Genomic DNA, 14,373 nt, shown 5'->3' on the forward strand with positions numbered 1-14,373 from the left:
TCTCGCTCGTAACAATACATAAGCTGGCCTAAATTTCGTTTCAGTTTTTTAACCGGTGATTTTATTTTTAATTTAATTTTATTATTTTTCAGATTCCACATCATCTTTAAAAATGGCTAGTGCTTCTCCAGCTAAGAGAAAAAGGAAACTGAACGAAGAAGGGCGAGTGTTTCAAGAAAAATGGGAATTACAGTATTTTTGCACAACGGTGAATGGAAAGATACATTGTTTAATTTGCAACAAAAGCATTGCCACGCCAAAAGAGTACATCTTGAAAAGACATTATGAAACGAACCATCAATCTTACGATAAATATGAAGGCCCAATGCATGTCTCAAAACTCAAGGAATTGAAGGCTAACGTGAGACAGCAACAGACTTGTTTTACGAAAATTGAGAAAGGGAATGTCGCTTCCGTTCCTGCAAGCTATGAACTCAGCCGAATGATCACCATGAGTGGGAAATCTTACAGTGAAGGAGATTTTGTAAAGCAATGCCTTGTAAAAACGGCTCAAATTGTGTGTCCAGAGAAAGAACACTTATTCAAAGATATTTCATTAACCAGGAACACTGTTGCTGAACGGATTGATGAAATGTCGAGTGATTTGAATAGTTAGTTAGTTATTTGGTTTTTAGGAGCATTAGCAACTAAGGCCATATTGCTCCGAGATATACGGTGGTCATTCCCTGACCTTTCCACATCCTCCGTATTTGGTGGTGACAGGCTCGAACCCTGGTCTAATCAAGCAGCGTGTGCTACGCACTGCTGCTCCTTCCCACCTGGCTACGGAGGCACCTAGTGATTTGAAACAACAGTTGAAGGCCAGATTATCAAGATTTGAACATTTTTCTATTGCTATTGATGAGACCGTTGACATCACTGGAATAGCACAGCTTGCGGTTTTTATCAGGGCTTGTGACAGTGAATTTAATATTTATGAAGAACTGATTGAACTGATCCCCATGCATGACACTACAACAAAGCAGGACATCTTTGAGAAAGTCGAGCAGGTTCTGCATGACTATGGTTTGGATTTGAGTAAACTTGCATGCTTAACTACCGACGGTGCTGCAAATATGGTTGGCAGACATAATGGTGTTGCTACCATGTTACGAACAAAAATAGAAAACTCGCATCCAGATTCATCATTTGCACATTTTCACTGCATTATTCATCAGCAAAATTTGTGTTCGAAGATTTTAAAATTGGATCATGTGCTTAGTTTGGTCACAAAGACAGTGAACTATATCAGAGGCCGTGCTCTCAATCTCAATTCAGCCAGTTGTTGGAAGATATGGATAATCAGTTTACCAATGTTCCATTCTACACAGAAGTCCACTGGTTGTCATGTCACAAAGCGCTGAAAAGATTTTATTTGTTGAGACAAGAAATAATTATGTGTTTGGAGATGAAAGGTCAAAACACGGATGAAATAAAAGATGAAAGTTGGCTCCAGGATCTGGCTTTTGCTGTGGACATTACTGCACAATTAACTGATCTTAATTTGAAATTACAAGGTAAAAACAAACTCATCACTCAGTTGTATGATAACATCAAGTGCTTCATTACAAAACTAAGCTTACGGAAGTCACAGTTGTCAAATGAAAATTTAGTTCACTTTCCTAAGTGCAAAGAGCTGAAAAACACTGTCAATACTGAGTCTGTACTTAGCTTTGCTAAATATGACAGTCACCTGGAATTGTTGTCAAAAGAATTTCAGGAAAGATTTCGTGATTTCTCATCTTTTGAACACCACTTTGCATTATTCTCAGCACCATTCACCTTTGATGTTGCCAAGGCAGAAGAAAGACTGCAGATGGAACTATTAGAAATGCAGTCGGATTCTACACTCAGAGCAAAGTATCTTGAAGTGGGGATACCTTGTTTCTTTTCATACCTTCCTGAAAAGTTTAAAAACTTCAGAAAGTTTGCCACAAGGATTATGGCAATGTTCGGTTCTACCTATGTATGTGAACAGTTATTTTCCTTCATGAAATCAACAAAAACTTCTCAGAGAACAAGACTGACTGATCAACACCTCTCATCTCTGATGAAAGTCGGAACTGCACAGACATTTCAGCCAGACATATCAAAAACGTCATTAAAACGAGGTGTCAAGCCTCAGGACAAAACACTAAAAATAGTCGTAAATAAATGTTCATTTTGAACTGTTGTAATTTTTGTACAATGTATTTGTTGCTGTTGCATACAAGTCTATTTTGCCATTTAAAATTTCTTTTCTTTTTTTTTTCTTTTGTTAAACTACTTCTTTACTTTGCATTCATGAATGTGGCTAGCCGCTAAACCATTTATATGCACATTGTATGTTTCTAAGTTTAAGTAATAAAAATATTCTGCAATAATTTTTATTAAATGACTTCAATTAGTTGTCGTGTGCGGCCCTCATGACAACACAAATATAACCCATATGGCCCTCAGGGGACCCTCAGTTTGACATGCCTGGTTAAGATGATGGGTCAGCAGGGGAGCTTGCAATGAAAAGCACATAGCATCTATAAGCTGTGTTCATGGCAGATAGACAGAGGTCAGTGTTGAAGTCTTGGATTCTGTTGAACATCTGATTGGGCAGGAAACTGTCTGATAAGGCAAGACTGAATGCACAATTACCATTGTGATTGATCTTAGATATGTGGATGTGGAAGTGGGAAGTCGCTATGAACTTATGTCTCATATATTTGGCTCTGATATAATGCCTGTGACCATTTTTAAAGTGAACACAAGCCCTCTACTTTCAAACAGGTATAGTAACCACCTTAGTCCCAGTTCTTGTGCCATTGCTATTGTGTAGATGAAAGATGTAATTTGTGGGTGGCCCATTTTATCAATCAGTATTCCTCAGCATGAATGTGCTTCACATTATTGGGAACAGCACCTGATGCCCAGATTTCAGCTTTTTAAAGGATTCCAGCATAGAGGAAGGTGGTTATGTATTTGCATGTTAGCATAGGCTCATGTATGTGGAGGAGTTGGCACTTCACTAACCAGCTAATCCAACAGAATTTAGTGAATTTTTTTTTTTTTTTTGATGATGATGGAAATGTAATTTGGGATCAAAAACTATGCCTAAACAACCAGAGTGCATGGGCACATTTTGTATCTGGAATCTTCCAATATTAGCTAATGCCTGGCTGGATTATTTTTGAGGGAGATCTGTGCTGCTTTCAATGGATTGATGAAGGGCCTAAAGCACTTGACATGGTTTTCAAGCTTGTAAGGTTTGCATTGGTATTAGCATCAATATCTGTCACCTTGTCACCAGGAATGATATAAGTATCCTTTATGTCATTGGCATAGCATATGAAGCTGGATCTATTCTCAATGAAAGGCATGACAGCTCTAAATAACACTGTAAGTGACAGCAAAAGATAGCTGTCTCTGGCTTCCTGTCTTCTAACTTCTCAACTAGTGCTGAAGTTCCCCAAGGTTCTGTTTACTCTCCAATTCTTTTTCCCTGTATATTACTGACCTTCTTCCCAGAATGGAAATCTAGTCCATAGTTTTGCTGATGATAGTGCACCACATTTTAGTTTGAGAAGCACTGATTTGCACAAAACTGTTACAACCTCTCAAATATCCATCAATTCCCTGGACTGCTAATTCTGTAATGAAATAAGAAAACATAGTTAACTTCATTCCTGTACTATTTCTTATAAAACATCCACTATTCCCATGCTTAACATGTTTACTGCATCTGAAGCATATAAGTGTCAAATGTCACTACAAGTGATGTGCCGTTATGTATATCAGCAGTCAAAAAGTACCCAAGTGTTGTGCTGTAACACGTATTGGTGTTCATTATTAAATATGACATTAACAACTACACAATTCTAGCAGCACACCGACTAAACTCTATCTATTAGCAGCAATGCTGGATTTGTGTTTATAGCTTAGTAGACAGTTTTACTGGTTTCTGCTTGTTTTGAGGTTACTTTATGTACACTGAATGAACTTTGATTAAAAATTTTGAAGTTTTATTTCTGATTTACAATTCAGCCCAAAAGTAAGTGTTCACGTTTAACTATGAATTTGAGGCTTCTAAACTTTTAAACCATTATTTACGAAATGTTGTTTCTCAACATTCTGAAAATTATCACACATTGAATGAAGTCTCTCAAATATAGGTATATGCAAATGCACTAACTTTGATAACACTCAGTTATTTCTAGATAATATCATATCTGAAATATGATCAAAATTTTCAGAAATTGAACTATTAGGGAAATGAAATCTCCTTTACAGTGTACACACCAATTCCAATGCTCTGCAACTTCCAGAAGCATTCCTGATAGACTTCTTTTGAAAATGCTAACTGTCCTTATATCACATTCTAAATAATTTCCTCAGGCCATCACAAATCTATGATCTTTCATGGGAAATTAAAGCTTGGAAAACAAAAAAAAAAAACATGGAGCACTAAATCCAATTAAAATGGCAGATGGGTGTACAGTGTTTTTGGTCTAGTGGCACTAGGGATTTCCCCTACAAACCACAAAGTATGCTTTGTGATGCAATGCAATGCAAACTCTGTAAATGCCAGAGATAGTGTAAGTATTTGTATTAGTTCGTGTACTGTAGTGGGTTACGTTGGCCTATTGTTCCTCTAGCATTTAGCAGTCAGAGTCTAGTGGGACCTCCACATTTCCTCAGGGAAGCAGCCGAGGTACAGTAGGAGAAAGACTCTGGCTCTGCACCTGAGCTTTCCAGGGAGAGCCTCAGGTAAAAAAAAAAAAAAAAAAACTGTAGAAGAGATGTAAAAGAGGGGTGGCAGTGGAGAGAGAGAAGGAGCAGAGCAAGAGGGGGTAAGGTGGATGATAGGAAGGCTGTCCATCAAGAAGTAGAAAGTTAAAGGAATAGAGAGGCACCCCTGTGGAAGATGCCAATCCTCCACATGGGGGGGGGGGTCTGGCAAGAAAAGTAAAAGATTTGTGGTGGTACGTGATAACAACACACACACTAACCATTTATTCCTCTCAAGTATACAGCTATCATACTAACAATTACACAGTGCACCCTTTTTTTTATATATAAAATGGTTTCTAACAGTACACAATACTCACTCATTTTGTTACCTTATTTCATCCACCAACACACATTTACCTTATTTCATCCACCAACACACATTCACTTTTGTTTCATCCATCAACACAAAATGCAGAGTGATGACTGCTTCACGAGAAATTTTTGAATGGAAGTACCAAGTGTGCAGATGCATTGTCACAATACATATGCCAATTCCTTGAAGCCCACTTTTCAAGCCATTTTCTTATAGCCTGAAAAGTGGGCTATCACACACACATGAGCAAACTACAGTGAATCATATCTCCTAACAGTCTGTTAGGCTGGAGCAACTCACTCATAACTTCAACACATCTACATACAGATGGGAATGTATCAGCCACCATTTGCTAAAATCACTTGTCATATATTACAATAACATATGTCAGATACTAATTAATGTATATCTAGCCTGCATAGCAGGGATATGGTAAGAGTTACACTGTTCATCTCAATGGTTGTTCTTTTAATTATTAAATTGCAATATAAAATTACAGAGAGAGAGAGAGATAAAGAGACTTTATTGCAACTAGATACAGACAAAACAGAATTGTTTCATGTTCCAAATGTCCATTAGGTATATTTCAGAAATTTCATGGCACCAATAATGCAAAGAAAGCATTCAATATACATATGATAAACTTTTTAAATTTGCACATTAAATATGGGAGCTTACAAAAATGCAAAACCAAACTAATTACAGTAAAACATCATAAACCTGACATTCCCAGACACAAAGTACACACTGGAATTTTGAAAAATTCCAGTTCTTTTAAAAGTTATACATATAGCTTAAGTATTCGGGGGAAATTCATTATTTTTATTAGATAATATATTAGCTCTGATCTCTAATCAGAACACAATGATACTCACAGCATTAAGCAAAATGTTAACCTGCACTGCAAGATTCATCCAGTAGGTAATGTACTTACATAAGAAAAGGTTGTGGGTTCGAATGCTGCCTCTGATATGGGTGTTGCAATTGTCCAAAAATTTTTAATGCAAGGTATGATGATGAAATCTGATTTCAACAATTGAATTGCCTTAAAAATTAGCACATTATTGAATTGAATCTTAAAAAATTAACGATTTTATACTTTCAGATCTTTGTTATTATACACTGGTGTTCAAAGAAAGTGCATCACCCCTTAAAATTGTAACTGTCGTCCGAATAACGAAGTATATGGCAATATTTCTTACAGATTGCATCAGATAAGATTGATACATGTAGGTGATGACATAATATTGCATTAGCTGTTACTTTCAGCTATATAAGCACACTCTGCAAGAGTTGCAGTCATTCCTTGCTTGTGTCAGGATGGCGAGTTACATGCAGTTGACGCCATTCGCAGTTGATGCAGTTGCTTTACGTAAGGAAGGATGTTTTTCCCATCATATTGCTTATAGAGAGAGTCTTGTAATCAGTCAACAGTGAGTAGATTTATTTTCAAACTCAAGAATACTGGTTCTGTTGATAAGAAAAACGGAACCGGATGCAAACGAATCTCTACACCAAAACATGACCGCATTTTGAAGCTCTTATGTCTTAAAAACTGTAAAGCTTCTTGGTCTGAGCTGAAAAGAGAATGGGAAGAACACACAGGAGTGGTAGCAAGTTCAGTAACAGTCAGAAGATGCCTCTTCAAAAATGGACTTGTAGCCCGTTGTCCTAAGAAGAAGCTCCAACTCACACAAAAAATTAAAAATTAATTTGGTGTAAGGAGTATGTCAAATGGACTCCCAAGAAGTGGAAGTCAGTTATTTTCTTGGATGAGAAGAAATTCGAGCTGCATGGCTCTATGGGAGACAAACGATTCGCCGTAGACATGGTGAAGAATACCATCCAGACTGTATGGTGTCTACAGTGAAATTCCCTACCAGCCAAATGATATGGGAGTGCATTTCGCATCATAGAGTAGGTTGCCTGCAGTTTATAAAATGGTTCCATAAATGCCAATGGATACCTGGCTATATTGGAAGGCAAACTGCTGCAAACCATTAGAGATCATTTCAACCTGCCAAGTAACTGCATCTTTCAGGACGACTCTGCTCCTTGTCATCGGGTGAAAAGTGTAAGTAGGCACTTCTGTAGTTACTTTAGCTTCATTTCTGCATTAGAGGTTTGACAGTAATGTGTTTACATTTGTTACAGGTGAAAAAATGGTTGGAAGAACAGTCCATTATAACTCATAGCTGGCCAGGAACCAGCCCAGACCTGAATCCTATAGAGAACTGTTGGCATTGTGTGGAATCTGCAGTTGCCAGAAAGAAACCAAAGACCCTTTGTGAACTTCAGGAAGCCATAATTCATGCTTGGAACCACGAACTATTGGTTTATTACCTTCAGAAATTGATCTTGTCAATGCCTCGACGGTGTGCTGCTGTCATCAGAACCAAAAGCGGTTCTACTAAATATTAGTTTGCACCTAGTGAACTTTTCATTTTGTTTTCCATTTAAAATGATAAACTAAAGCAAACTGAGGGCTTCTAATAACATTTCAACCATAATTGTTGTGTTTACCAAAACTGTAGTATAAAGGTTGCAAATGATCATTTTGGAATATTTGGAGAGCACTTGTTAAATATTACTTAGCTTTGCCTTAACTATTAATGAATATCTTTTGTTTATATTTCTATTTGTGATGCTAATCAATAATGTAAAATACTATCGCAAAAACGGCTTAGAAATGTGAACTTCCTAGGTGATGCACTTTCTTTGAACACCAGTGTATACATATCTGCAAAAGGAATGATTCTGCAAATATTTAGTAACAATGATATACAGCCTAGGAAATATGCAAAACAGAAATAACTTTAAGTGTTTGGAAATTATTAATAGAATATAATGATAGATTTAGCACCTGTGGTGCTTTTATTAAGTCTTGCCAGCCTACTTTCCCTCTGCCATTATACAGTTAACTACCCTCAGAGAAACATTCAAAAAAGTTCTAGATTTTTGAGGTTCTACTGTAGTATATACATTGTTGACTGAAGTTCAGATCACGGTAGTACAGCGGCAGTCCTGTAATAAAACTTGTTGAAGTGAGAAGCTGATCTTCCATGGCAGCGTAGACTAGCAGGTTACATTACAATCTGCCAATTGTCTGGAGGGGTCTGGTTCAATTCCCATTGATGACTGGAAAAATTCTAAAGTGTCTTTTTCAATCAAGGCTGAAGGAAGTAGGAATCTCCCTACGAGTTAATCTGGGTTTTTCAGCCAATGTAACATGCAAATTAACCCAGAAAAATACACCACACATACACCTACAGAAAAATACTTGCTATGGATATGAGCAACAAAGCTCTGGTTCTATCAAATAATAATTTGGACTTTTGGTGGATGAATTTGAGTGCCAGAAGAAAAGAGTTATTGCCTTCGAAGAAATTAAATCAGAGTAGTCATCGTATATTCAGATGATAAACTCTATTATAGAAGCTACTCTCATGCATTTAGATTCGTAGCAGCATTATCATGAGCAAAAGGCACTGAGGCAACACTTATACTTAAGTAAGATGGTTGCCTTGGGTCCTATGCACCAGATGACAAAAAAAAATTAGATATGCAACTTGCCAGCAAAATACACACAAAACAGTAAGAGAAGATTGAAAACAAACAGAGAGAATTTTTTTTCCATTGTTGGTACAGCTTACAGCATATTCGGCAATATGTGTTGCATAAAGGGAATGCATTTTCACCATTCACACTTCATAAATTACTGTACTTATATTGTATGGTTGCAGCGACAAGGCAAAGCCTTTAGAGTTTGATGATGATTTAATTTATATTCTCAGAATATTTCTGACTTTTCCTTTCACTGTATAACTAGCATTTGGGGAAAGAAGTTTTTCAAAACTAAAACTTATGAAAACTTACATACTGTCATTGATACTTCAAGAACAGGTTAACAACTGGATGGACAGGTGTTAAAGTTTTTTTGTTTTTTTTTGCTAATGCTGTAAAAGCTTGCTTTCTTACATCATTTGCCACCACTAATATTAATACTTACTGGCTATTCTGTCAACTGAAAATAGTTTTTCAAGTGAAATAACAATTATAGATTATACTGATATTTCATTATAAACATGCAGATTTTTATACCTTTGAATTTTAAGTTTTAAATTATTATTTAATAAATATTTTGGAATCAATCAATCATTATCCTGCATGGCTTTTGGCTACTCCTAAAGGTTCAACATTTATGCTCATTTTAAACCAAATTTTTGGAGGAAAAAAAAAAAAAAAAAAAAAAGAGCCAAACAGTCCTCCTATGCAAGTGATATTTTTTATTATATTTTAACAGCACCAAAACTTTTTTCTTATATCTGTATATTGTATGGGCTGAAAAAGCTGTATATATAAGGACTATCTTTTCTATACAGCAATTTAGGCACAGTGACTAGGGTCTACAAAAAAACAAGGCCAAAAAAAATAATTCAAATAGAATTCACTGATTTCATTCCAAGAATAAACTTCCACAAACTAATTTTTAAACACACATTTCTAACATAAATTCTTCCTTCATCTTTTTCTGTTAGCAAAATCAATTAATATTATCAAAGTTCATATTGTGAGTAAGTCAGTGCTGGAATAAGTATTGTGTAAATAACTTCAATACAAAATTTTAGAAATGCTTTCAAATATTTTTAAAAACAAAAAATTATATTTAATACAAGGACATTTTAATAAGTTTGATATAATGCAGTGAGGACTAAGAATGAAGGGTACCTAGAACCTACAGAGCAGTAAGAGATTAGGGTAACCCAATGAGGAGTACCCATCAAAACATAACTGCCACTTTTCGGAACATCCTTGAAGGATGGTCAGAAAAGTGCATCAAATTTTGACATCATACCCTGCACCCCTTTGTTTGTTAATGTCATTAAGGAAATCAGAAACATCAGTGGTCCCCAACAGCAATCACTCTTGATCCCACTTTCACCTAGCCCAATCCAAAGAGTAACTATTAATCACAACCCTTTGCCTTCTGCTGCAACTATCTTATGATCCCAACATGCTAACTTAGACAGTAACATCTCATGCAGGACAGAGTCAAATGCCTTACTAATGGCTCTTTCCCAAGACTGAAGGATTCATGTTCACCATCCAAGACCAGGTAATCAACACCAGGAACTATAGAAAATACATCGCCAAGGTGCCCAGAGTGTCCGATGACACGTCGATGATGCCACCTGGCCACAGAAACGATCCAACACATCATCGTGGGATGCAAGGCATTCACCCAGACTGAGTACACTACAGGCAGTACTACAGACCCGAACCCACAAGCTGTACTGGGACCACGCCATAATAACGGATAGGACATTCCAACACAACAGATCGGACATAACCCTAGTGGACAAGAAGTTAAAGGCTACCTATCTGACTGACATAGTGGTACCCAAAACTGGCAACATGCAGAAAACCCATGGGGAAAAAATCAGAAAGTAGATGAACCTAAGGCAGGAGTTCAAAGAGATGTGGCATATGCAACAAGACCATCCCAATCATCGAGTCAACCACAAGTATGGTGCCAAAGACCCTACATAACAGCCAAGCAGCAATAGGTCTCCTAGAAAACACCTACAAGGAACTCCAGAAAGTCACAATCCTGAACACCTGTAGGATAGTCAGAGAGTTCCTCGACCAACGGTAAAACCAGACATAACAATAACCACCCTGTATACTTGCTAGCAGTACCTGTCATGAGGTGGAACCCCCAATCAGGAAGAAATAATAGAAGAGCAATGATAATAATAATAAATATATATACACTGGTGTTCAAAGAAAGTGCATCACCCCTTAAAATTGTAATTGTCATCCGAATTTTGTGGCCGTGAAGGGCGACATTGCAATGTATCCATTTGTATTATTATTATTACAATAAAGATTTCTATATGGCAATATTTCTTAGAGATTGATTGCATCAGATAAGATTAACACACATAGGTGAAGACATAATATTGCATCAGCTGTTACTTTCAGCTATATAAGCACGCTCTTCTAGAGTTGTAGTCATTCCTTGCTTGTGTCAGGATGGAGAGTTACATGCAGTTGATGCCACAAAGAAAGAGTGCTGTTGCTGCTTCATGGGAGGAAGGATGTTCTTCCCATCATATTGCTTATAGAGGATCTTGTAATCAGTCGACAGTGAGTAGATTTCTTTCCAAACTCAAGAATGCTGGTTCTGCTGATAGGAAAAAAGGAACCGGACATAAACACCAAAACAGAACCGAGTTTTGAAGCGCTTATGCCTTAAAACCTTAAAGCTTCTTAATCTGAGCGAGAAAAGAGAATGGGAAGGACATACATGAGTGGTAGCAAGTGCAGTAACAGTCAGAAGATGCCTCTTCAAAAATGGACTTGTAGCCTGTCTTCCAAAGAAGAAGCTCCTCCTCACACAATAAATGAAAAAGGACCGATTAATTTGGTTTAAGGAGCATGTCAAATGGACCCCAAGACGTGGAAGTCAGTTATTTTCTCAGATGAGAAGAAATTCGATCTGCATGGCTCTGATGGGAGACAAATGATTAGCCATAGATGTGGCTAATCATTCTGAAGAATACCATTCAGACTGTATGGTGTCTACAGTGAAATTCGCTACCAGTCAAATGATATGGGGGTGCATTTTGTATCGTGGAGTAGGTCACCTGCAGTTTATAAAAGGTTCCGTAAATGCCAATGGATACCTGGCTATATTGGAAGGCAAACTGCTGCCAACCATTAGAGACCATTTCAACCTGCCAAGTAACTGCATCTTTCAGGACAACTCTGCTCCTTGTAATTGGGCGAAAAGTGTAAGTGGGCACTTCTGTAGTTACTTTAGCTTCATTTCTGCATTAGAGGTTCAACATTAGTGTGTTTACATTTATTCCTGGTGAAAAAATGGTTGGAAGAAGGGTCCAATACAACTCTTAGCTGGCTTGGAAACAGACCAGACCTGAATCCTATAGAGAACTGTTGGCATCATGTGGAATCTGCAGTTGCCAGAAAGAAACCAAAGACCCTTCTTGAACTTCAGGAAGCCATAATTCGTGTTTGGAATCACGAAGTATCAGTTCATTATCTTCAGAAATTGGTTTTGTCACTGCCTCGATGGTGTGCTGCTGTCATCAGGGCCAGAGGCAGTTCAACTAAATATTAGTTTGCAACTGGTGAACCTTTCCTTTCGTTTTCCATTTAAAATGATAAACTGAAGCAAACTGAGGGCTTCTGAAAACATTTCAACCATAAACTGTCATGTTTACCAAAACTGTTATATAAAGGTTGCAAATGTTCATTTTGGAATATTTTGGAATATTACTTAGCTTTGCCTTAACTATTAATAAATATCTTTTGTTTATATTTCTATTTGTGATGCTAGTCATTAATGTAACATACCATCGCAAAAAAGGGTTAGAAATGTGAAATTCCTAGGTGATGCACTTTCTTTGAACACTAGTGTGTGTGTGTGTGTGTGTGTGTATATATATATATATATATATATATAGTTATAAGTCATTGTCTGGCTGCTTAACTAACGGGAGGCAAACTTAGGAAGGTAATTAGGATAGAATTTGGTTAGATCTTGATAGACAGAATTAGGATACAATATCTTAATTACCTTCCTAAGTTTGCCTCCCATTAGCTAAGCAGCCAGACAATGACTTTTAACTATAACACACAATATGTACATAAAAAAAATATATATATATATATACGTACTAGCTCTATCTATGCAGCCAGTTGCAAGATAGGCGAGTACTTTCATGCAAATTATTTATACAGAAATCTCAAAGATAACATAGATAGATATATATATAGAGAGAGATTTCCAAGAATAAATAACATGTTTAAATTTCACTTACGTGAGAGCAACTATATCACCGTGGGTAATTTTAAAGTGGCGAATACTCCATTTATTAAGTAAAACATAGTCACTACGTTCTTGTGATGGATTCAGTGTGGGCTACAGAGACAATATGCATTGTAACAGATAATTTGCTTACCGTATGTTATAAGTATGGAATTATTTAAATACAGATAACTATCAACCAGTACAGTAACACAACACTGCACCAATCAGAATGAATTTACATTATGTTCCAATTAACATTAAATTTAATAGAATCACACCACATATTTCAATCCCTCTTGTGAATCTTCTTCATTAGATTTTACAGGGTGTTAGTTTAATTAATGAAGCTAAATACTTACATTATCTTTGTGTTAAGATTATTGAATATATAAATATGTAATATCATATTTATGTATTTGTGTTACATATTTATATAGGATCCATTGATTCAGTGAGTACAATTTGTTGTACAACGGTTCAGTGTGCAAGACAATTTGATATATGACAGTTCAGTGAATGAGACAATTTGGTGCATGATATTTTGCTGTATGTGTGTGACAATTTGATGAACAACAACTGGTGGCTACAATGATTCAGCAAACTGCACACAAGAATATGGTGTATGACAAGGCAAAACAAAATGCAAACTTTTAATTTGCCATGGCCTTTTAACATGCTATAAACAGTTAATTCAATGATCACAATTAAGTGAACCCTTCGTTTGTTGTTGTTGTTATTTTGGTTTTTAGGAGCATTAGCAACTAAGGCCATATTGCTCCGGGAATATGCGGTGGTCATTCCCTGACCTTTCCGCATCCTCCGTATTTGGTGGTGACGGGCTCGAACCCCGGTCTAATTAAGAAGCGTGTGCTACGCACTGCTGCTCCTTCCCACCTGGCTACGGAGGCGCCAACCCTTCGTTAATTTCTGGTCTGTATGTGATATATTGAATTGTCATGCAAATACAGAATTGTCATAGTTACTGAATTGTTGTATTCAACAATTGTCTTTCACCAAATTTATACCTATAGTGGAAATTTCAATAACCAAACTGTTATGCAACGAATTGACATGATCCCATTTATCTTTCAGTATGTCATTTATCTTTTGTAATGTGCATGTAAGTATATGGCTTTATTAATTAGGCTAAACCACACCTCTTGTAAAGAAGACCCACCAAAGGGGAGGGGGGTCTTCTTTAATGATGAGCGGAATACTAATAAACTCATTCTGATTAAACAACAATGCTCTATAATAAAAAAAAATTATAATTTTTCACTCAATTACTCTTTATCTTGCCAAACATTTTGCTTATCTGAATGATATTTAAAACTTTATATAGAGAAATTAAAAATCATGTAATTACACTGTCCAACATTATTTACTATATAATAAATCATGCATTAACCATTTTCCCAGATAAATAATGAAACAGGAATGTATAAAAGGCATTATATAAATG

At 36.4% G+C, this 14,373-nt stretch overlaps 1 protein-coding gene across 2 annotated transcripts in view; it reads right to left on the minus strand.

Moving 5' to 3' along the window:
• The window catches only part of LOC150086929 (mitochondrial inner membrane protease subunit 2), a 254,550-nt gene that overhangs the window by 213,080 nt on the left and 27,097 nt on the right, over positions 1-14,373 (minus strand). For both annotated transcript variants that reach the window (XM_090371685.1, XM_090371686.1), the window contains exon 2: positions 12,922-13,022. In XM_090371685.1, coding sequence (XP_090227811.1) covers positions 12,922-13,022 — 101 coding nt within the window. The remainder of the gene's footprint in view (positions 1-12,921; positions 13,023-14,373) is intronic.

This window comes from Mastigoproctus giganteus, chromosome 4 (genome assembly GCF_048544385.1).
Source record: "Mastigoproctus giganteus isolate SK-2022 chromosome 4, ASM4854438v1, whole genome shotgun sequence".
NCBI lineage: Eukaryota > Metazoa > Arthropoda > Arachnida > Uropygi > Thelyphonidae > Mastigoproctus > Mastigoproctus giganteus.